The sequence below is a fragment of the Phaethon aethereus genome (assembly GCF_964289735.1).
Source record: "Phaethon aethereus genome assembly, chromosome: 6".
In the NCBI taxonomy this organism is placed as follows: domain Eukaryota; kingdom Metazoa; phylum Chordata; class Aves; order Phaethontiformes; family Phaethontidae; genus Phaethon; species Phaethon aethereus.
In genome coordinates, this window is record NC_138580.1 from 2,325,534 (window position 1) to 2,349,232 (window position 23,699).

The 23,699-nt window shown below is 41.6% G+C and overlaps 1 protein-coding gene across 2 annotated transcripts in view; it reads left to right on the forward strand.

Moving 5' to 3' along the window:
• The window catches only part of CACNB4 (calcium voltage-gated channel auxiliary subunit beta 4), a gene marked incomplete at its 5' end in the record, with an annotated part of 109,873 nt that extends 89,793 nt beyond the window's left edge, over nucleotides 1-20,080 (forward strand). For both annotated transcript variants that reach the window (XM_082001742.1, XM_082001743.1), the window contains 5 exons: nucleotides 3,464-3,573; nucleotides 5,185-5,336; nucleotides 8,331-8,426; nucleotides 14,944-15,129; nucleotides 19,160-20,080. In XM_082001742.1, the coding sequence (XP_081857868.1) occupies nucleotides 3,464-3,573; nucleotides 5,185-5,336; nucleotides 8,331-8,426; nucleotides 14,944-15,129; nucleotides 19,160-19,420 (805 nt within the window). In that variant the 3' untranslated portion in view covers nucleotides 19,421-20,080. The remainder of the gene's footprint in view (nucleotides 1-3,463; nucleotides 3,574-5,184; nucleotides 5,337-8,330; nucleotides 8,427-14,943; nucleotides 15,130-19,159) is intronic.
• Between the last annotated feature and the right edge of the window lie 3,619 nt (nucleotides 20,081-23,699).

The window sequence follows — 23,699 nt, forward strand, 5'->3', positions numbered from 1 at the left end:
TCCCGTTCCTTTCATGTCACGGAACAGTTGAGAAAGCATGACTGATTGCACATAAAGGTACAGTTTTATTCACAATCCTTTGGCGATATGAAAATTTCTTAACCATTGGATATGAAATTGTGATTCTGGACCAGCTCAGCCAGCCGCTGAAGTGTGCAGACGCCAAATAATCAGTGCATCTTGATTTTATTTTGAAGTTGCTTTATTTGGGCTAGGTTCTTTCCAGCACATCTTTTGTGACGTTCCAGACTCCTTTACAGCAGGATGTTCTCTAAATATAACTAATCACACCCTAGTCCTGAAATAAGTATTGGAAACAGCAGATTTTAACAGGATGTGGTAACAGTGCTTCAGACCAACACCTAAGAAAAATCAACTCTTAAATATTCTCAGTAGTTAAAAATACTTAAAAACGCAGTTTGAAGAAGGAAGTGCTGAGAACTAAAATATAGAAAAAAGTGTGTTAGAACTTCAAAAATTGTAAGGAGGGTTCATTTTGTTCAACTGGAATGCAGAGGGTATTTCCTCATGAGCTGTGTGAGAAGGATAATTTGGATTTCTTTGCTAGGAACATAGGCTTGGTCCATGGCGTCTCTTCCTTTCCACTGGAGCTCGGTAGTAGTCGTAGGTGTCCGCTACCTCTTTGGGATGTTCTGCCCTTCCTTCATCCTAGTTCGTTCAGTATATTCTAACTGTGAAAAGGAGCTTATACTGTGCTAGCTAGTATATAACAGCACATCAGGTTTGAAAATACCTAAAACATTGGCACTAGGACACTGAAAATAATAGTGTCTGTTGGTTAGAAGAGGTGGAGTAGCATTTATGGTCAAGGTACCTTTTGGGGTGCAGTGAGGAGATGGCAGTGCTGAACAAACCCATAAGCAGCTTAGACAAAATGTTTAACCATCATCATCTGTGCAGAATATCTCCTCTCCTCCCCTATTTTTAATTGCCTGGCTCAAGTGATTTTAGCAGATTCTCTAAACATAGTGATTGATTTAAAACCTGACAGATGAAGCATTGTATGTGACAGCCTGCAGTTAAATTTACCATTTTTCTGAGCTGTCAGTACCTCCTTCCCCACTCCTGAGCAGTGGGACTGCTCTGGTTGCGCTGCAGCTTGTTGCATGAGCTCCGGTGCCCGTTTGCATTAGGTGTAGGTACAGAACCACAGCGTATGTTCTCTTCCAGCTGTTGGCGTGTTATCTGTCAGCTTTGCATATGCCGGTCGGGTAACGGAGAGTCATTGTTTTTGGTAGGAAACCATGGCAACGGGAAGTGATAAGTCATCTCCAGTTGCCATGACGTGATTGCTATGAATATATCCTTTATGAGGTATATTTTTATACCCTATATGAGAATGTACTCAGCAGAGGCCTGATCCATGAAGGTCAGAGGTCCCCAAGTAAGGAGAAGAAAATGTAAAACGCACTTAGATGCATCTGTTTAGGCTGCTTAATCTGCTGGGAGGCAGGACTGCTCCTTGCCTTGCTCCTTGGTCTTCTCCCCCACCATGCCCTTGGTCTTCACAGAGGGGCAAAAGGGAGGGATTCGGCCTGCAGTGAGGTATTCCTTGGGAATCCTATTGCCATTAGCAATATTGGCAACGAGATCAGGGGGAAGTATGACATTTCAGCATTGAAAAAGTTAAAAGCCCCAAGCAAGCTGTTACAATTGACTTTAGCTCTGAGTAACTTTAGGAAAATGAATTAAATTACTTTTCAGGCACCTCAGCTACTTCTTGGTCCTCCTGACAACTTTTATGGCTTTGCAGTCTTTCTCCCCCCAGCCTTTTCTTTTTTGTTCTTTCCATCTCTTCTGCAATTTTGTGACAGGTCCATGTTACCAAGAAAGAAAATGACTGTCCAAGGAGGAGCTTTTCAAAAGACTTCAGTCAGTAAGACTTGAAGTAGCGGGACTCCTTCCCTACCTCTTAATCCACTTGCCTTCTGCCAGCCGCCGCCTTTTGTAACCGCAACATCCTCTTCTGGCCGGTGAACCAAAGGAAAGGCCCGAGGGCTGTGTTGTGCAGGCATGCTGAAAGGAGCCTGCTAAGGCTTGGCTGGCCCAAGGCCTTCAGGGAATGGCTGCTGCAGAGGCTCTAAGAGCATCATTTTCTAAATGCATTGTGTTTAATCATTGTTGTAGACCAAGCCTGACTCTATACACTGTGTAAACAAAACTTAGTAAGGCCACATTTTTTTCCTTAACATCTTTCAGCAACAGTGATACTTAGGATTACTTCTTACTCAGGAAGGATGAAACGCTTCTTATATCTGGCACCGTAGGTGAGTGTTACACATCTCTGATTCCAGCAGTCGGAGATCTAGGAGCTCCCTGAGCCAGAGGTGTGATCACCTATTGTCACCTCTAGATCCATGATCCATTAATTTCTCCCATTTCTTTTTTAAACTAATTTATACTTCTGGTATCTGCTATATTTTCTGGCAATAAATTTATTTATGTGTTATGTAGAAGAATACTTGCACTTCTTTTTAACCCTCCATCTGATAACTTCACTTAGAGCTGTATAAATCTCACGTTCTATGGCATAGCGGCTAGTCATTTCCAGCTTGCTTTCTTTTCATTATTCATGGCTCTTTGGCTCATCACAGTCCTCCTAAATGGATTTTATGTGAAGTGATTGTGCGGTCTTTGTTTTATAACCTTTTGTCTCCTGTCAGCTCACTGACAGATCAAGTGAAAAAAAAAAAAAAAAAATCACTTTCCTTAAGTTAAAGGGAAGGCTCTAGCAGTACAGATAGCTGTGGCTCAACTTACTTTTCTCCTGTTCAACCAGGAGCCAAGTCATTTAGCCCATTGGCACAGCTCCCTGTCTGGAAAAGGAGAGTGCGTGTTGGAGAAGCAGTCTCTCAAAGCAAGCAGCTCTGTTCAGTGACTCACAGGCACTCCGATAGCAGTGACGTGGTCTGCTCAGATGTCACACAGAATCATTAAGTTTGGAAAAGACCTTTAAGACCATAAAGTCCAACTGTCAACCCAACACCACCATGCCCTCTAAACCATGGCCCTACCTTACCTCTCAGCAATGTCAGGTTTAATCAATGGCTTAAATATCTGGGAGGAGAAGTGCTGTTACTGTTATGGCTCTGTTGTTCTGTCTGCCGTAAGACTCACATACCTTGCAGGATTTATGGTGCTGTGTAAATTCGTGTAGGAGATGAGTGAGTTGGGGAGGAGAAAAGTGAACTAATGCTTTAAGTAGAGTAGCAGAAACTATATACCAGAGTCTACAATAGCGTAGGGAATAGAAAGTACTTTACAGTTATGCAGCATTTCTCTTTAGTTGTTCTTTAATGATGACATAACTCAGCTATAAAACATGTCTGAGTGGTATTTTATTGTATTTGCACTTTGGAATGGAATGTAGCTGTAAGTCATGCACAGTGCACTGAAAATTTGACTACTGTGTTTTTGTTCTGTCCTGTGTTCTTACTCATAGGATATCAATAACTAGAGTGACAGCTGACATTTCTCTTGCTAAGAGGTCTGTTCTAAATAATCCAAGCAAGAGGGCAATAATTGAGCGGTCAAATACAAGATCCAGTTTAGGTAAGACATTGGCACAGATGTAATTCTGAACGTGGTTACATGCTGGAGGAAAGCGACAGGATTTCAGCCTTCAAGATGTCATCAGTTCTGCAATTTTAAATGTGTCTACAGCATTTTAATGTATAATTCTGAATTTCACATACTCAAATGGGAGACAGTTTTTTCTGGACTGAGGAGGGGCATCAGAGCACAATGTACTGTGTTAGCCTCACGTTAAGCAATTACCTGGGCTAGAGCAAGCAGTATTATAGCTGCTATTTGCAACAGATGAGTTAGGGGCCTGCCGTCAGAATACGGGTTCAGTGCTGTTTCCTCCCAAGGTGAGTTGGCCTCGCAGCTCCCTCTTCTCAGCCCTGTGCTTTTAATTCCACATCACAAGGTGCCAAAGACCTTTCACCTTGTCCAGCCAAGAAGGAAACATGTTGTTCCTGACCTTGGGACTGGTTTTGTATTTAATGCTGAATAGCTACAGCTTAATTTTGCTGTCTAGCTATGAGACTCTGGGTCTTCCCACCACCTCCTTACCATGTCATGACTGCTGTGTTACACTGCCGTGATGAATTTTTATTTCTTTCACAAGGATGGAAATTTGTGTGTAGTATGTGCATGCCAGTAACCTGGTCTCTGGGACGCCATCCTAGGAGGTAGGAGTTCGTTTTCAGTCTTCTCAGGAAGAAGAGGCTCTTAAACCCAATTCTCTGACATCCTGAGTGACTGTTTGAACTAGAGATACAGGTCATAGGACACTTCACTTCTAGTTGGCGTTTTAGTACAGAAGTAGGCACCCCAAAAGTAAGCACTGCAAAGGTGAATACTAAAAATCTTGTGTCTGTGAACATGTGTTACTCTGTGGAACAGTTCTTAGGCAAATTAAATGCATGTGAGTTGCTGACATACAGCTCTTAGGTGCTTTTGTGGTATAACTTACAGGCTTCAATTTGTGCTGAGTTTCTCTTTAAAATTCATCACATGCATGTGAATGATTAAGAAGGGTCAGAACAATTAGTATCAGAAATATAATTTATATGGAAATAAATATCTGTCCTGTTTCTTCAGACAAAAGTGCTTTGGTGTGAACATTGCCATTAGTGTCTTTTTAAATAATACCCTGACAATTATTTAATATAAACAATTTTTTGTGATTACAGAATTAGGAGGTCACAGTTCTGCTTTTCATGCAGACTTTTGTTTAAGTTAAATCAGAATTACAATCTGAGAACAAAAAAAGTTTTAGGAAATATCCATACATCACTTGCTGTCTAAAATAAAAAATCTTATGACTCCTAAGCTATTTAGCAGATTTGGAAAATATGCGTAAGTCCATTTTGTGTTAATAGAAACATGCCTTTAATTGTACCCAATGTTTAAATACACTGGTATTATAAAGGAACATAGTACATATGTATTTTCAGGCAACAGAATTGTCTCAGAGGTAATATTTATTTTTAAAATCACCTTGAGTAATAGGTTATTTTATGGAAATAACATCAATTCACATATGGAGTTCATATACTGAATGTATACAGTCTATGAAAATAAATGGGTGATGATATTCTGTCTAAGTTTTGCTGGGGTTGAATGGCTTTCACCTGTTTTATTTGCCTTTACTAGCTGAAGTCCAGAGCGAAATTGAAAGAATCTTTGAACTGGCAAGGTCCTTACAACTGGTCGTCCTAGATGCAGACACTATCAATCACCCTGCACAACTTATCAAGACATCTTTAGCACCAATTATTGTCCATGTTAAAGTGTCTTCTCCAAAGGTAATGTATCTCACCCTTAAAATATCTGTATTTGAGAGGGTCCTGGTGGGCAGTATGGTATCTGCATCTGAAGAAATTGAGTGAGATGAAGAGAAAAAAAGTGAAATTTTTAGATCAAGGGCTTGACGAAGGAATGTCTGATGCAATTTCTTTTTTCTGCCCTAAACCTGAACCTAGTCTTAGTCTGAGCCTTAGACAAGGCACCCACCAATTCAGTAGACAAAAAAATTCCTGAGGAGCAAATTCTTTCTGTAGCTCTCGGTTCCCCTTGGCAGTCCCTTTGCAGCCCCCCTGCCCCAACACAGCTGTAGTTCTGGGTTGTCTCCCTGCAAGCCCAAAATTTAGGCTGAGCTTCAGAGAAGACACACAGCCCTTTGCCCACTTCCCAGGCAGTCAATGATGGTTGTCTGTTGATGACAAACAAAGCCTGTCTGCTTTTGGCTGTGGTTTCCTCCTGGGACATGGTGATGCACCATCCACAGCTCAGTCTGGACCAGCGTGGCCAGGCTGCTGGCTAGCTCCTGCCATGGAGCGTGAATGCGACTGTTGCTCAGGAGTGCAGCAACCACGGCTGTTAGTGCAGAAGGGGGCCTGGAGTCATGACAGAGACTCTGGGTCTCATGGAATCAGCACAGCGATGGTGGGATGCTGTGCAACGCCTGCTGGAGTGACCACCGTGACACATCAGAGATGTCTGCAGAGAGCCATGCATCAGTTCTTGGTGCAGGTGACCAGCAAGTGATGGGGAGGTTCTGCTGGACCTACTACTGGGGGCAAAAAGGAAGAACTGGACTGAGTTGTGAAGGTCCAGGACAGCCTTGGCTGCAGCAACCATGAGATGGTGGAATTTAAGACCCTGAAAGAAGTGAGCAGTACAAATAACAGAATTGCAGACCTGGACTCTAGAACTGGATTGTTGAGGGACCCGTTCAGCAGGATCCCATAAAAGACTGTCTGGGTTACAAAGACACTCGGGAGAACTGTGTGATCTTTATGGACAGCTTCCTCTAAGCACAAGAATGGTCTGTTCCTAGGTGGAGCTGGGCAGGAGAGCAGTGTGGATGAACAGGGAACAGCCTGACCTCGGACAGAAAAAGGTGGCATACAGAAGATGGATGTGGGGACAGGCATCCCAGGAGGAATACACTTTTGGGGGAAGTTAAGAAAGCCAGAGTTCAGTGGGAGCTAGAACTATCAGGAGATCTTAAGGGTAACAAAAAGGGCTTCTGTAAGAACATGGCAAGCAGAAAGAAAGCTAAGAAAAGTGTGGGCCCACTGCAGTGTGTGACAAGGACCACGGTAGCAGAAAGTTGATGTGTTAGTTAGTTAGTTAGACCACCTAACTAACTGGATATATGCAAGACCAGATGGGATTCATCTGAAGGAGCAGTCTCATGCCATTGCAAAGCTGCTCTCTATTACCTTTTAAAGCCCATAGTGATCAGGGAGGGTTCCCAATAACCAGGAGGTGTCACCTCCATTATTAAGAAGGGTAAGAAGGAGGGCCTGGGGAACTACAGGCCAGTCAGTCTTACCTCAGTCCCTGGGAAGGTTATGGAGCAAATCCTGTGGGAAGCTGTTCCCCAGCCACATGCCGGACAAGAAGGGGATTGGGAGCAGCCAGCAGGTATTTACCAAGAGCAAATCATGCTTGGCCAACCTGGCTGCCTTTTGTCACGAGATTATGACCCCAGTGGACAAAGGAAGAGCAGTTGCTGTTGTTAGCCTTTACTTTAGCAAGGCTTTGATGTAGTCTCCTTGTAGTATCCTGATGGACAAATTGGTGAGATATGGTCTGGGTAAGCGTGGGCTACAAGAGAGGTGGAAGATGGACTGCTGGGTGCAGAGGTACAAAGTCCAGCTGGCAGCTGGTTACCAGTGCTGTCACCCAGGGATCTGTAATAGCGCGAGTACAGTTCAACGGTTTTGTTAATGGCCTTTATTGATGTCCAGGGTTGTGGACAATACCCAATTCTGGGGCAGGTTAATATGCCAGAGATCAGGGCTGTCCTTTAGAGGGACCTTGGCAGGCTGGAGAAACGAGCTGTCGGGAACCTCTTGAAGTTCTGCAAAGGCAAATAGCAAGTCTTGCCCCTGGGCTGAGCAGCCCCCTGCCCCAGGCCGGGGCCGCCTGGCTGGGGAGCAGCTCTGCAGCCAGGGCCCTGGGGTCTCCATGGGTAACAATTTGGACAGGAGTGAGCAGTGTGCCCTTGCAGCAGAAAATCACCTTCATGTTGGACTGCACGAGCAAAGATGGGTCAATCCTGGCTCAGGGTGGTGGGATCTCCTTGGAAATGTGTGAAACTCAGCTGCACCGGGACCCAAGCAATGTGATCCAGCCAGCCTTACTCTGAGTGAAGGGTTGGCACAGAGACCTTTAGAGGTCCTTCTGACTTAAAAAATACTCTGTTGTTCTATGATCCTGTAATTTTCTTTGAAACTTTACAGAGAAATAATGTAGGATTCCTATTTTTTCCGTCCCTTAAATTCTAGTAATGAACACAATGGAAGCGGGGGGGGGGGGGGGGAAGTAGCATGAACTCAGTGCGTAAAATACCTTCTGTACCCAGAACGTGCCTCAGAACAGATTGAGTTACAGCGTTACTACTATGCAAAGTAACATGCTGCTACTGTTGTGCCGCAGACAACCCAGCAATCCAGTATAATTCTGTATATATGTAATTTTCGTGGTTCTCTAGAAGATAACGTTTGTCAAAAATAACCTGTTGCTTCAAGTAGAATAAAGCAAAATCACCATTCATACTGCAGTTGAAATATTTGCAAGGGATCAAATGTGATGCAGCGGGAAATGTACACACCTTTCAGGCAGGTTATCAGAAAGGTTTGTGCTTATAGTCAAGGACAGTATTTTATCCATTTTGTTAAACAGAATGGAGAGCTTCTGAACTTGGTAATCCTCCAATGGGATCTCAGTCTGAACTTTATGGAGATCTGCGATTCTTAAACTCACATTTTCCTCTTTTCCTCTGTCAGGTTTTGCAGCGACTGATTAAATCTAGAGGAAAATCACAAAGTAAACACTTGAATGTTCAGTTGGTGGCAGCTGATAAACTTGCACAATGCCCACCAGTAAGTACAGAAGAAAAGCTAAAGAACTTGTGATACGTGGAGTTGTAAAGATTTCTGCTGTGTAGGTCCTTGATTGTAGCCAAGTTCATACGTTATGACTTGACTTCATTTGCAGGGTGATTCAGGCAGCCCTGCAATTGCAACCCTCGATCAGCTTTTATTGCTAAGAAACAAGTTGGTTGATACTTTCATTCTGATTATCTCCTGTGCTGGGTTTATTACGATCTTTGGCAAGGTGACAGGTCAAAAATGAGATGTATGGTAAAACTGATCGACTAGCACATTAGCAAATTACATCATTTGTGGAGCAGTGCTGTCTTAAGGTCCCAAAGGGCCAAAGTCTCAGACTCCTGGTTTGAGAGGAGGCTGCAGAGGACTTTCCTTCAGCTACGTAGGGAGTCCGGACCTACCATCTGTATGGTGTGAGTTGTGTGTCTGCATGCGTGCGATCTCTGAGCCTCCTGACACAGCAGTACCTGCAAGTCATGGTAGTGACCTCATCAGAGCACAGTCACTGCTCACCCACCATTTTGTCAAAGATACTGATTACTTACCCTGAACAACATGCTGCTTAAAGAGCAGAGGTCCCGGATGGCTGGTTAGGCAGGCAGGTGCTGTGCAGAAAAGCTGTACAGGTGTTTGGATGGGGCAGCTCAAACTTGCTTTTATTTTTGAAAACCTCGCCTGGTTTTTGCAACAGAGAAAGCTACTCAGTGGAAACAAACTTGGATGTGGACTTGCTTTTACAGTGTAATAGCTGTGTGTAACATTGGTCTGGTAGTGCGGGGGGGACTGCTGTTCACACCGGGGGAATGATCAGGGAGTCCAGCCTACGGCTTGCTGATTGGCCATCTTTCTCGTGCCAAAGAACTGTGAGTAGAAATCAGATTAATTCAGAGAAATTCAGAATAGACACATCAAGGTTTCCATGATGGTACTCTCTGACTTAAAATAGGCAAAGTGTTGACGAAAGAAATGTCTTGGAACAATCTAGGAACAAATCTGGGAGTTGAGATCAGCAGAAAAAATGCCCAACCCTAATGGTCAGATAATGCTTCTAGAAGACTTTGCCTTGTGTTATGCAGACTTTAAAGAGATTGCCTCCGTTTCAGATGGCTTTTATTCTCAATTCAAAGTAACAAAGTTCAAGCGGCTTGTGTTCTGGAGTAATGATCCACAAGGGTTTACTTCCATGAAACTTAACTTGGTTTTGTATGCTTCTTAAGGTACCAAACTTCACAGCCGCCTCCCCTCTTGTCCCCACTGGCCATAAAAAGGTATGTCAGGTATTCCTGGGCAATCCTCCTAAATTATAGCGATAAATGTTGCTTTTTAACTGTTCTCATTGGTAGGGATTGAGGCCGAGCCCCATCTCCTTTAGACCAGTGCTCTCGTGCCCCTCGGATGTCCCAGAGCTACTGTTGGTGGGAATGGTGGCACTCCATCCAGCAGAAAGGGAGACCTGGAGAGAGCTTTCTCTTTCTCTCTCTTCTTGACCACTGGCTGACATTTTAGGTTTTCTCCTGCCATCAAGTAGACCTTGGCCTAGTTGCTAGCTAGTGCATGGAGACTGCTAGCCTCTGCTGCACCGGGGTGCCTGTGTTTGCCCATCTGGAAGAGACCTCTGTGGTCTCAGGTCTGCCCTGTCATTCTGCCTTGGCTTAGCAAGAGACTGGGGTAATCCTGTATGTATGGATCGGCTTTCTGAAAAATACCATTTCAAGTTGACTGACACTGCTGGTGAGTTCAGATGGTTTGCTCAGTGGTTTCAGCCAGATACAAAATGAAGAATAATTAATGTGGATCTGTGAAAACTTTGAATTTTGGCAGGTTTTTTGTAGTGTTTTAGTGTATGTGCGGGCTAGATTCACACTGAAATGTCTGAATGCCAAGAAAAAAGGTAGTAGGCTTGACTGAAAGTTCTGTCCTCCTTATCTAAAAGTGGAATGGTTTAAGAATGTGTCCAGAATGAGAGATCTGCTTCAAATTCCTCCTATGCCTGATACATAGCAAGAATTTAAATAATCCAGAAAAGTGCTGGTGGTGGGGTGTGTGTGTATGTGGGGGACATATCTCGATTCTTCCAGTTCAATACGCTTCTTGCAGTTCCCACTATGCCCCAGACAGCTGTTTCTCGCGTGGGTGTGGATTTCGCAGCCACCCTCCTGCTGTCCCTCTTGCCCCACCAGCACCACTTGCAGATGTCCAGCTGTGGGAAGTGGTAGATGGCAGCTGCGTATACAGCCAGCTGGTTGTGTTGCTGCAAAGATGTGGAAGCTTCTGGTTACAGTAACTGCAGATCGCTTTGCTCACTCTCTCATCCTTGTTTTCCACTTCAAGCAGCACTGAAAGATGTTCGAGCCATCTCGAGTTCTTCTGGAGAGCTCAACTATGTTATATTTCTCACCTGTAATTTTCTACTGAATTGTTAGCTCTTAAAATGCTGACAGAATTCCTGTGAGCCATTCAGGTCCCATTAACTAAAACCAAGTTGTACCCTTTTCTGTAGTACAGCATAATTTCTATAAAGGCATATACCATCCTAACTCCTAGTGGGTGCGAGCCAAGTCAAACGGAGTTGCACCTGCACCTGTTTGAATACAGTGTGTGGTATTTACACTGAGCCGTCAGGGAGCTTACACACAGAACAATCTGCTGCACATTCTTCACATTTGAAAGGTGTATTTCTTTTTCCACCTGCACTGAGAAGCCTGTGCATGTTTCAGAGCCTTCTTTGCTCTTTATACAGCGATTTCCTCTTATTCCACTTAGGTTTGATCACATCAGTTGAAATGAGGCAAATAGCTGTGCCGATTGCAACAGTATGCGGCAGCAGGGTGCATGTTGTGGCTTGTTCATTGCAATTGTTAGATTGTCCATCCCCAGGATCTGTTAAACTCTGCCTTAGCACCCAATCCTGTAATTGTATTTTGTTCCCTAAGGCAACAAAGTGAGACCTCACCTGGATAAGAAAAATATTTCCAAATTTCAGAGTATCCAGATTTCAAACATGTAACCATACATGCTCAGAGGCTGCCTTCCACTCTGACTTGCACAACAGCCTTCTGCAGAAACCACCTGATCAGCTTTGCACTGTTTGATTTCAAGAAAGTTATTGCTGACTTAGAGGACTCAGAGAGAGATGACAGTCTTGGTTAAGTTTAAATTCAAGGACCAAGTTGATCCACAATTGAATTAAGTAAAAGTATACTGCTAAGACCAAAGACTGCACTGTGACCTGCTTCATCTGTTTCGCAGCTGAAATTCCTGCAAGAGGAGTATTTATGTGAAGATACTTGAAAACCATAAAAACTTCACTATTTTTCATTTGCTGAGAGCCAGCCTTAAGTAATCAGATGGTGCTGTATGTCTAGACATTTTAAAAATAGCTGTCTTTTTTGGCATATTTAAGCTCAGGAACTGCTTTCATTATTAATTCCTTCCTAATCTTTCACTGATGCTGGTCAAGCCAGTGCTAAGCGTGCCTATCACTGCATGACTCCGTTAAGCAGCAACATTATATGGCTCAAAGACACATGAGCTGTACTCACCATACAGGTTTAAATACACTAGTCATATACAGTTTGTTACAATTATTATTTTTAACTTCTGGATTCACACCAGTGCTGAGAGAGAGTCCTTCTGGTCTCTTTGACATAACCTAAAAAATACCAGAAATTACATGCTAGCAGAACGAAAATGCATTGGTATAATTAAAAATAGCAAGTACACCAGCTATATTTACACGTTCACATTCCTCCTCCTTCTTGGGTACACCTCCATCCTTGCAGTTCTGTCTGGGGCATTTTTTCCCCCAGCGCCTGAGCTCGCCTCAGGGAGGCGGATTTGGGATTGCCCTCGGCTGTACCAACACTGGGCTGCGCCTGAGGCTCAGTCCCTCTTACACTCCCTGTCCTGAACATTCCTGTGGTGAAGAGATGTCTCTGTAGTCCTGACCATTTTATTTTGTGTTGCTAACATGGAGTAAAGCCCCTAGAATATTTCACAATGGTTATACAGTAAACCAAAAGAAATAGCAGGGGACAGCAGCACCTAATTTTATCTTCTTTTCAGGAAAGACTGCTGCTTTAATGTTTATCATTTAAGAAATACTAGTATATGGAAATGCTCATATTGCAACTGTTTTATGCATGTTGTAAGAAAATATTGTGGTGAATAAAATGCATTGAAGGAGAACTGGGAAGAAATTACTTTACTCCATGGCCCTTACAAACAAGGATGTCCTTGAAAGATTCTTTCCTCACAAATACAAAGAAATAGAACACAGTTTAGCTACGAGCGGAACTGTTAAAGGCAAGAAAAAGCCTGAGTGCTTTCTCTGTATTACTGTTGCTGTAAAGCACTGTAGAGCCCTGGAATCGGGATCCTGCCAGTCCTGCAGCTTTTCCAGGTGACCTTCAAATGACAGCCTGAGAGGCTCGCCGTTACCGGTCCTAGTGTTACTTTACAGTTAACTGTTAAAAAGGTGACGGTTCTACTGCAACTGTTAAAAGTTCTTCCCTAAGTTCAGCTCAATTGAGATCTCTGTCAGAACACCAGGCAAAGCTACCTGGCGTCCCAGAACGGGGTGGTTTAGGTGTGATAGCTGCAGTATCAGCTGTGTATTTCTCGGAAGTGCACGAAGCTCCGTGAAGAAAGGAAGCCACAGGCAGCAGTACTGGCATTCCCATCCCTGACCTCTTTGTCTTACCTCCACCTTGCAGCACGTTTAGTCATGCCGATACAGCATTTTGTGAGCTCCCTGAATCAACTGATCCAGATTAAGAAGAAACTTGAGAAACAGTTCCCTAGTTTAGCAGGAGGGGTTTGGAAGAGTGTTCAGTGTTTGCTGTGAAAACCCCATACAGCTGAAAATATGCTCCGAGACAGAATTACCTTGCAGCCTGCAAAGCTGAGTTTTGTATAGACAGCCCGTGTTGCCCTCTAATCGGTGACCATGCAAAGAACAAGCAGCGCAGGAAAACTGCTTACTAGTCTCAGAGCAGAAAATGTCAATATTCATTCTTGATTTAAGAAATGTTATATTCCAAGTATAATATTTTAATTTCAGTATTTGCCAAAGCAAAGTATATGTAAGCAAGCCACATTCTTTTATTTCCTAACTTAACTATGTTTGAATTGCTAACTTCTTCCACAAATGGTGATGTGAGAGATATAATGGAGTATGTAGTGTATCGACATGTGTTTGAATAGCAAAGGAGGGTGTAAAAGGTATAGAGAAGGGGTACAAATAGAGGAGCAAACCAAGCATCAATAGACACTGAATTCGACCAAAGGATATAGTGTTAGGAGTATTTCTGTTAGAAGAAAACTCTCTACTTGCTGGCAGAGGAGGAAAGTAAGTTCTGGACCAGACTTTTGGGCAGAAGGTAGATGCATGATCAAGATTTATGATAAATCGATCATGCAGTTTTATATCTTATTCTAGAGTTGTCAGCTCTATGTATGTTGAATAAATCTATCAATATGCATGGAGGAAAAGCAGCCTGTAGTTTGTATAGGTTACTCTTAACACCTGCACTTATTTTTCATTTCCTGTGCTATTTTCACAATATTTTTTTCCACTGAGGCGTGAGTTAAGATTAAAGATGAGGTATGAAATTTCACTGCTGAAAATATGTTTATATTTCTCTCAAGGGACTCAGTTTCTGACTGTTTCCCATCGGCTGTTTGTTATCATCACTTGTCGTGCTGATAATCTAAAAACATTGGCTGCAGAGTGTCCCTTTGACTTCTTGGGTAGCACAGAAGCCGCGTGGCTTTGAATTCCTTCCACGTCCAGTGGTAAATAGCCTCTCTGTGGACTGCACGGTGGGCAGGCCCGAGGCAAGGACCAGGCCTTGCACTGGTGGGCAGGTACTGTCCCCCAGTGAACAGAGGAATAGAGAGAAAGGCCATACCTGCATGGTCCTGCAGATTTGAGGACAGACGGGTAAGCCTACCCAGACAGTCATAGGCGTAGTTAAAAACTAGTGTGTGGAGGTGGTCCCTGAAGAACTCTCAGCCATCGGTATCTGAAGGGCTGCATGTCCTGCAGTAGCCTTGCTGAAGCAGAAATGCTGCTGCTAACAGAACCGCGTGCTGCGTTCACTGACGCCCAAGTGGGTTTAGGGGCATCGTCGCCCTGGAAGTGCGTTCACAGTTAGGATGAGAGGAGTATACACGAGTCCTTGGGTCCAAAACCAACGCAAACAGCTAGCTTGAGTTCCTTTCTTAGAGCAAAATCAGTTCATTAAAGGAGTCTTGTGCCTTTGAGCGTGGTAGGGCACTCTCAACGTCTAGTGAGCCTCGCTGAAAGGATACAGTGACTTCCGAGAGCTCAAAAGCTAAGGCTTTTGATCACCTTATAAACCCACTGGTATAATTTGCTTTTGCAGCCCCATGCTCTGGTTCTCACTTAGTGAATTTCAAAGGATTAGCATGACGAGAATTATTTAACATCTCTTTCTTTTCACCTGTAACATTGTAATGAACCAAACTTTGTTGTTGTGATCAGGAAATGTTTGATGTAATTTTGGATGAAAACCAGCTTGAAGATGCTTGCGAACACTTGGCAGAATACCTTGAGGCATACTGGCGTGCTACTCACACCACCAGTAGCACACCCATGACTCCTCTCCTGGGGCGGAATTTAGGATCCACTGCACTTTCACCATACCCTGCTGCAATCTCTGGATTACAGGTATGAAAATATCTTTCAGTCCCAAACACCAGTGCAGATCAGGTGGGTTTGGTTTTTTGTTTTTTTTTAATCTATGGGAAAAGAGTGTAATATATTTTACATAGCATAACTTATATTTGTTTCATCAGTTATTCACTGTTTGGCCACTGCCAGCAGTAAGAAGGCAAGCTAAGGCTGGCAAAGAAGCAGTCAGTCAGCTGAGTCCTGAAGCACTGTGACTGCTCCTGCTTTAATGGGAAATGAAATGGCCATAGAGGAGTTAGTTCTTGAGGAAGAGTTAAATGACACTCTGTCATTGGAAAATGGCCTTTTTTTTAAATGTGGAAAAAATGCCATTGCAAATGAGGCCCTTGCAGACTGCGAATAAGCATGTGCACTGTGTCCCAGCAGCTGAGCCAGCATTTATGCGAACAGTGTCTATAATGATCCCTTTTATTTCTACCCTCGTAACTTCACAAAACATTCACTTTTGGGTGAAAAACTTCCATGCCTTGTATCAGCAAAATGCCTTCGCCTTTTTGAGTTCTTTGAGTGTGAATAAAATACTTTTTTTTTACCCATTGAAAAAAATTCTGACCATTTTTTTCCACAGGGATAGCTCAAAAACGGCTGAACTTTGAAACTTCAAACGTGGCATGTAAATAGTCCTTAATGAGAAGTACGTGCTTTACTAAGTTTGGAAACAGAAAATGTTTTTGATTAATAGTTATGAATGCTTGAGAAGAGCAGGATTGCAGCGAACTTTTTAATTCTGAAAGTTCCAGAAGGAGTTCTGTATGTGTGTGACTTTCTAGGAGTGTGCGCATTCTAATGTATGTCAAAAGTAGAGTTGAGCAACTTACATTTAATGAATAATTCACCTGACAAATTTAACCTCTGTTCTGCTTGTAGAGTATCTGGAAGCAGGTAACAATTTTGAAGGAAATGATTCATTGTTCAGTGTTTCAAATTAACATAAAGCTGTTTTTTCTGTGAGTGGATTGCACTTCACTGAAGGTGCATGAATCCCGATACTCACATTTCTAATGCTGTGCTTGATTTTATTAGGGTCAGTAAGTCACTGTTTCCTGACTGGCTGAATGCACAAGCACTGTTCTATTACTAATAACATGCACATGTGAAATGTTGTTTCCATTTTCACTTGCCTTAAAATTTCAGTTTTGCATCCCTTCATGACAATAAAATACCATCTGCAGAACTGTCACCTCTTCAGTTTCATTTTGAAAACTGGGTGTATCCACAGAATTTTTTTCAGGCATTTATTTCTCTCTGATCAATGGACACCAGCAGTGACTGTGAAATGTTGCTCCATTTACTTAGGGAAAACTCACACTGAAGATGAAAATCACCCCTGTGCAGTGGGCTGGCTGAAGGTACGCATCACTTAATCCCCACTTCACCCTAATCGTGAAGGCTTAGGTGGGACTTGAATGGTGCTAGTTCTCTGCAGAGGGGTAGATTTCTCCCTGAGTGAATGATGCCCAACTAGAGGTGTCAGGGTTTGGCTTTCAGTGCCACTGAAGCCTTCAGGCCCATTTAAAGAGTTCTGATGTTTTACATGGTTATCCCCCAGTAAAGACTTCCACCATCTGAAGTGCTTATCCACCTAGAGGGTTTAGATTAATTCTAGCCTTCAGAAGGGTTTGCATCAGTTTGAACTGTACTGATGTGATTTGGTAATTAAAGTACTCACATGAATCCTATGAATTAAATAGCTTAGTTGCTTATAATATATTAAGAATTTATACTACTTATGCCTTGTGACTCCCGTCTCGCCCTCTACCTTGGGGAAATGAATACCAAAAGCCTGGAGTCTCGTGTAACGGTCACACCTGAGAACGGTGCAGATCTGCTGGGACAATCTGTACATGCTTTACCTAATCAGGATGTGCGAGTATCCCTTTTGTACTTGATTGCAGCGTGGAGTTTAGTTTACTGAGAGTTTAGTTTACTGAGAATTGAAACTTCTGATTTAACATAAGTTTTTGGGCTTCACGAAGGTCATTAGGGTGAAGTTAAGTGGCCTAGATGGAGAAGAATCAGGGAAAAAGGAAGGGTATAAGTGACAGTGTGCTCCAGCTCTGTGTCCCATGGCACCGTCTGTGGTGCATCTGCCAAAGCCAGTGGTCACTTGGTCCTTGGTCATGACCTTGCCTAAACGAGGAAGATGTTGATGTTAAGCTGTGTGTGTTTGCAGTCCTCAACAGGGAGAGTAAATTTTGTCATTGCTAACTCCTAGGGGCCAGTGGTTTGCCCTTGTACCTAATCCCTGCTTAGCTCTAAACCTACACAGTGTAGTCTAATTTCAGCAAATGGGCTTAAATCCTGTTCAAGTTCTGGGGATATGTGTTTCTTATGCTGCAGGGGGTTTGCATTTTAAGTCCATTACTGCAGAGAACGTAATGCAGTTTATCATTCAGATTGTGCTGCAGGAGCAAAAGTTATTTGGGGCGTAAGACCAGCACGCAGCCACACCAGGTTTGTGCCACGCTTACACCTCTTAGGAGGGAAATCGCAGGATCAGAATGACTACACGATCGAGGCAGGGAAACAGGAAGGTTTCTAGAAAGGAGCAGGTTGCAGCCAGAGAGGTAAATTACTACAGAGAAGATAGAGGGTGTGAGCACAGAAAGTTAAAGTTGTAATTGATTAAGTTGAATTATTGATTCAATTGAAAAGTTGATTAAAGTTGACATTGATTATTTTGATTATATATCGAAATTCTACGCCTAGGTCAAATAAATATGAGAAGTAGAATTTGTGAAGAAAATATGTGGACTTTGACATAGAATCACTACTAAAACATGGTGCTATAAGGAAAACTTGGGAATAATGTGGTAGAAGTTGCTACCCAGTGTGTGAATTTGCAGAAGAGCACCTTTTCCATGCCGGCTCGTTGTGCGAGTTGTCTCTCAGTCAGTAACCTTGATAGCATCGATCCCCAGAAAGAGGTGTGACACCCCATCTGCTGTGCTGTAAATGTACACCCATCTGCACAGTTACTTCCCCGTGCAGACAAGCCTTTTGTTATAAATTATGCAGCTAAACAGTTGCCATACAGAGAGGGCATAGCAATAGGAGGAAGGTTTTACAGCACAGAGAGCACTGGCCAGAATTTCAGAACCGAGAGGAGCAGACGATGCCGCAGAGGAGAGTGCAACCATCGCGGCAGCATTCTCTTGGCAATCACAGGATCAGAAGAATGGTGTTGGGTGTGTAATCTAGAGACAGAAAAGTATTGACCCAGTTTTTTCTGAGACTATGGATGGTTCTACTCTTTAGAGGTTTCATGTGAGATGACAGCAAACAAAATTTTTTTTAGGCTATTTCTTCACTGTGCCTGTTTACTGGCAAAAAATGTGAACTAATTTTGTTCATGTGACAAATGTAGCACATTATCATTACAAGAATGTGAGGATAGCAAAGGCTAAACCTTTTAATTAATAAATTATATTTGAAAAGGATTTTCTGTCAACATTATTTAAAATATTTATTAAGTTTTAGTTGAAAGAATTTGTTAATAATCTAATCATTTTAGCCACCCGGTAGCTGCCTGGTTAGTAGTCCATAATTTGCTTGGTTATATGACAGTTTTTAAATAGGGCTCAGAGCTACAGCTTTAAAAACAAAAAAACCCAAAACCAACAAACATCTAGAGATGTTTTCTAAAACCACATAAATCAATGCTCAAAATTTTCTAAGCAGAATAGAAGCATGAATGTTATGTTCATGATCAGAGAAAAGTGATAAATGCTGAATGCATCAGCTCACTTTTCATGTTAAATGGCCTGTAATATTTAAAAGGTGAATACCGTAAGGTACACACTGTGATGCTGCATTTGGTCTGCTTTCAGCTCTAGGAACCAGACTATTCTTGTAACCCATTCCTGTAGCATACAGATTTTAATATAAAATGAGTAACAGAAAAGTGGATGGATTCTGAAAAACCTCAGAATAAGTCTCAAAACAAGCTGAACAATGTAAAATACTCTTTGTCTGTATTAATGCTTGGATTCTTTGGCACTCGTAGAGCCAGCGTATGAGGCACAGCAGCCATTCTACAGAGAACTCTCCAATTGAGCGACGAAGTCTAATGACCTCAGATGAAAATTATCACAATGAAAGGGCTCGGAAGAGCAGGAACCGCTTGTCTTCCAGTTCCCAACACAGCCGAGATCACTATCCTCTAGTGGAAGAAGAATACTCTGACTCGTACCAGGACATTTACAAACCCCATAGGAACCGAGGATCCCCTGGAGGATATAGCCATGATTCACGACATAGGCTTTGAATTCAAGAACCTGGGGAAAACCAGTATTCATCAGTTGATAACTCGCCATAACATAGCTAGGAAAAACAAAAAAAAATCATCTTGATTTGGCAGATGTAACGTGGTTATACTGAAGTTGCACTCTGCTGTCATTTGATGTTAAGTAGGGGGCAAAAAAAAGTTACCATGCCCTTACATTTATGCCCGATCATATAGGTTGTTTTTTTGGATTTTTTTTTTTTTTTTTTTAGTAAAGCATTTGCGTTTATAGCCATGCTTTTTCTTGTCGTTAGATATTAGACACATCCGTTTGTAATTTAGGGTATTTATCAAGGCACTTATAAAATAATTTCCTGTGCTGGAAATTCCAAATGACCAGTTCCAGTTGGAACCAATTTATAAACCAATTCCTGTTGGAATTTGGGTGAATTGACTGGAAAGTCGACGTGAGCATGTTGCGATCAATTGAAAAAAAAAAAAATGCAAATGAAAAATCTGAAAATTACAAACCAGTAGAAGCCAGAAAGTCAGCTACAGTATTTGTTTGCTGGAAGCTCAATTTACATTTAAACTTAGAATAAAAGGATTTATTCTAACTGCTTATTTCCGGAATGGCTTTTTCAGACAAACCAAATGTAAACTATTGAGAGTGCCAAATATCACAAATTATTGCAGCAGTTACAAAATACTTTCCAGTTTGAAGTTATTTTTAGACCTGGCATGAATGTTGCAGCAAAATGATTTCTTTAGTTTAGCTAGTACTGACACTTTTGTTGCGGTCAGCAATGATGAACTATGACAGGATAAGGAGAAATAGAAGGAGGAAAAGGAACAAACTTAAGAATAGTTTGTATGGTTTGAGGTTGAGAATAGTCTTTTTTTTTCCCCCTCTCGTTTACCTGAATACAGCTAGTAGTCCCAAAATGGAACATTACTGTATAGATACGTAATTTTTTTCTCCCATTTTTAGTATTCTGCCTTTCGAAATGGAGAATACACTCTTACCCAGTATGTAGAGCACCTACATTCCAGTACATCTGAGTACCTCCCTGTCCATTACATCTTTCAAAATCCATCTTTGAATGTCTGAAAATTCCAGTGTCGCACAAGGACTCTGCAGAAGAACATCAGTTTAAATTACGGTAGTGAAATCTGAGGGAAGGGGGCGGGGTTAAATATTCATAAATGATGAACATTTAAAATAACATATTGGTCGAAATTAGTGCGCAATAAAAACAAGAGTATCAGAAAAAAATCTGCCCACAGTAAAGTCATAGAGCTGACATTTTTGATTCAAAGAACTATGGTAAATCTTTGGAGATATTGCTGCCTTACTTCCTAACAGTCACTTCTTTTCGCCTACTGAGTCTTCAGTTTCTTTGGGTAGATAAATTCATGTGATTGGACCTTACATCTTACATGATCAGCAAAGCCTTAGATCCAGCGTGATTGAAAAATTTGCCATAATTGACAATTTGTACAACCCACTAATGTCTTTAAACAGAGACTCCTGAAATTCCCCACTGCATGCATTTTCTAAAATTGACAGAACTATGCTGAACATGCATTTTTTTAATGCAGGTTCATGTCAAAACTCTTTTTTCAAACATGAGGATCGTTAAGTTTTATATTTGCTTATTTTCTTCCCAAAGCCTGCTAAAAGTAGGCTTTAAATGCATGTAGCACTAAATGAATTTCCTGAATATTATGGTTTCTTCTACTTTCTGGACCAGTTAGCAGAGATCACTGGTACTTTCCACCACCGTTGAGGCTGGTTATCTTCTTGATGTTAACAACAAGAAAAGTAATTCCTCTCATATCTGGTACAACCAAAAATGATGTACATCTCTAGCAGCATTAAAAGATTAGTTGCACGATCAGTTTTTTTAAGAACTTCACTGCCTAAAAGGCAACCTTCAACACCACTAGATGATTGGAATGGACCAGTTACTAAGCAAAAAATGAAAATATCTGCATCCATTGGAGTAACAGAATGGATATGACAGACCTGATCCTGTTTGATTTTCTCAGGCTGAATGCCTGCAGATGCCAAAAGAGCATTTAGGCTGAGAAAGCACTGCAAGATCTGGTCTGGGAGCGGTAGCTTCATCAGCTGCCTTCTCTAATATTTTCTGCTATAGCACAGTGGAGCATTCTCCAATAATTTTTACAAATCTTTGTTACATGTACAGCACACATACCTGCATGAGAAAGAAGGCATTAGGCAAAACACTTTTTTCTATAAGCTTTAATAAGTTTCTTGTTTGTGTGCGTTAAAGTATTAATTGCAAAGGATGCACTGAGATGTATAAACCTAGATTAGACAGCTCTTTATCTTTATTCTGTAGTAGCATTAGGGATCGGATCATTTAACTGCTTGAAGATATTTGCATTTTAACAGCAGGTAGCTGCGAAGCACCTACATATATTTTCTAGTAAACAAGGTTACTACTTTATCATTTCGTAGACAAAAATGTCATTTATTTCTAGAGCCTTTTGGAGCCTTGTTTTTAAGTCTTCCATGTCATGCTAGTAAAGGGAAAGATCGACACAACACATATGCACAAATTCCATCACCTGGAGCATCTGAAGTGCCAAAACTACTTTTGTTTGTTCTAATAAAAACAAGCTTGTGAGGGAAGTCATGTATTGTCTTGAAAGAACACATTGAGTTCCTTCATTACGTGGGTTTAAGTTTACTTTACTCTTGTTTGTAATTAGTTCACCCTCTCCTCTCCCACTGCCCATTCCATTTTAATATAAGAAATCAGTTATAAGTGATCCAGCAAGTCTCCTTGCTTGCTGGTTTTTTTATTCTTTGAAGGTAGATATATCTTTAAGTACAAATATACTGAACATGCTAATAGTTTATTAATTTATTCTAGATACAAGCTATGGGAACTCTCTATTTTAAAAAGTAAATTATTTTTAGGGAACGCAGTAATCAGCAAAAGCTGCAATGTTGATCAGGACATGTTAACTCATAGTATTTGTATTAGAACTTCAGCAGTGCTAGCCAGCTGTATTGTGATTTATTATGCAATGGCGCTATATAAAATCGTGAAGTTCATGTATTCCTGAATGAATACGAGTAAGAATAATTTTCCAGTCCTCGCACCATTTCTTCTTGTTATTAAAATATTATTACAGATCAGAGGTCTGTTCCTAAGCTCTGGCTTATACAGAGGATTTTTAGAAATGTTTATAACATTTTTGTTGTTGTTGTTATCTGAGTTTTTCATTAGGATACTTTTGGATTAATGACAATTTAGCTAATAAAGGTGATAACAACAGTCTTAATATCTAAAGACAATATATGTCAGTGCATTCCTACGTTTCTGAATGAATTAACAAAGAATTAAAAATCTTGAAGCCACTTTAAAGACAATTAATTGTTAAACTTTTAATTTAAAATACTTTGGCAAGTTATATTTAACAGATGTACAGGTTCTTTTACGAGTTACAAAGATGAACATGTACCCATGGGATGTGCAATTCACAATGGATTATGTTTTCTAACAGTATATTATGAAATTATGTTTAAAGGCATGCAGCTGAAGCAGTTCTGCATCAAATTGGAGTTACGAATGGTGGGCCAAATTAGATGATCATTTTCTAAACAGGGCGGTCTGGGAAAAATTGGTTTATCTGCTTGAGAACTGATAGTGCAGTATGGCCTGACACGTAGATTTTATCCTGAAAAACCATCTTGCCATGGAGGTCAGGTGGTGCCCTGACTTTGTACTTGATAAGCAAGAGCAGTTTCCGAAGCAAGTGCTGCTATCTCTTGCTAATCACCCTTCTTCCCAGCCACGGGGCACTCAGGCGGCTTCCGGTACCGTGTCTTTTTGACATAACTCGGATGGACCCAGATAAATGAGGTGCGATTGGGAGTCAAGGTGGCTTTGTGACCCGGCAGACACGTTTGCCGGCGATCGCACTCAGTGTTAGCGTTGTGTTTGCTCCAAATAGAAAAACATTTTCTTATGTTTTCTCCAGGTTTGAAAGCTGCTTCTGAAGCTGATATTTGGGGGTTTAATCTTTTGTGCTCCTTTTAAAAAAATGTTTAATACGTACTTAAGAGAGTGAAAATTACAAAGAGGAGGAGAGGTACCTGTAGGAATAACAAGATGATGGTAGTTCCTCTGGATGTGCGTAGGCCCATACCTTCAAGTTCAGTTTGACTGCAAATCTTCTGAATGCAGTTCAGTCTCAATACCGTAGACTTCTCTGAAACATCCCACAATCTCCTCTCTTTACTGACGTTACCATTATCAAAATAATATTGCTAATACTATGT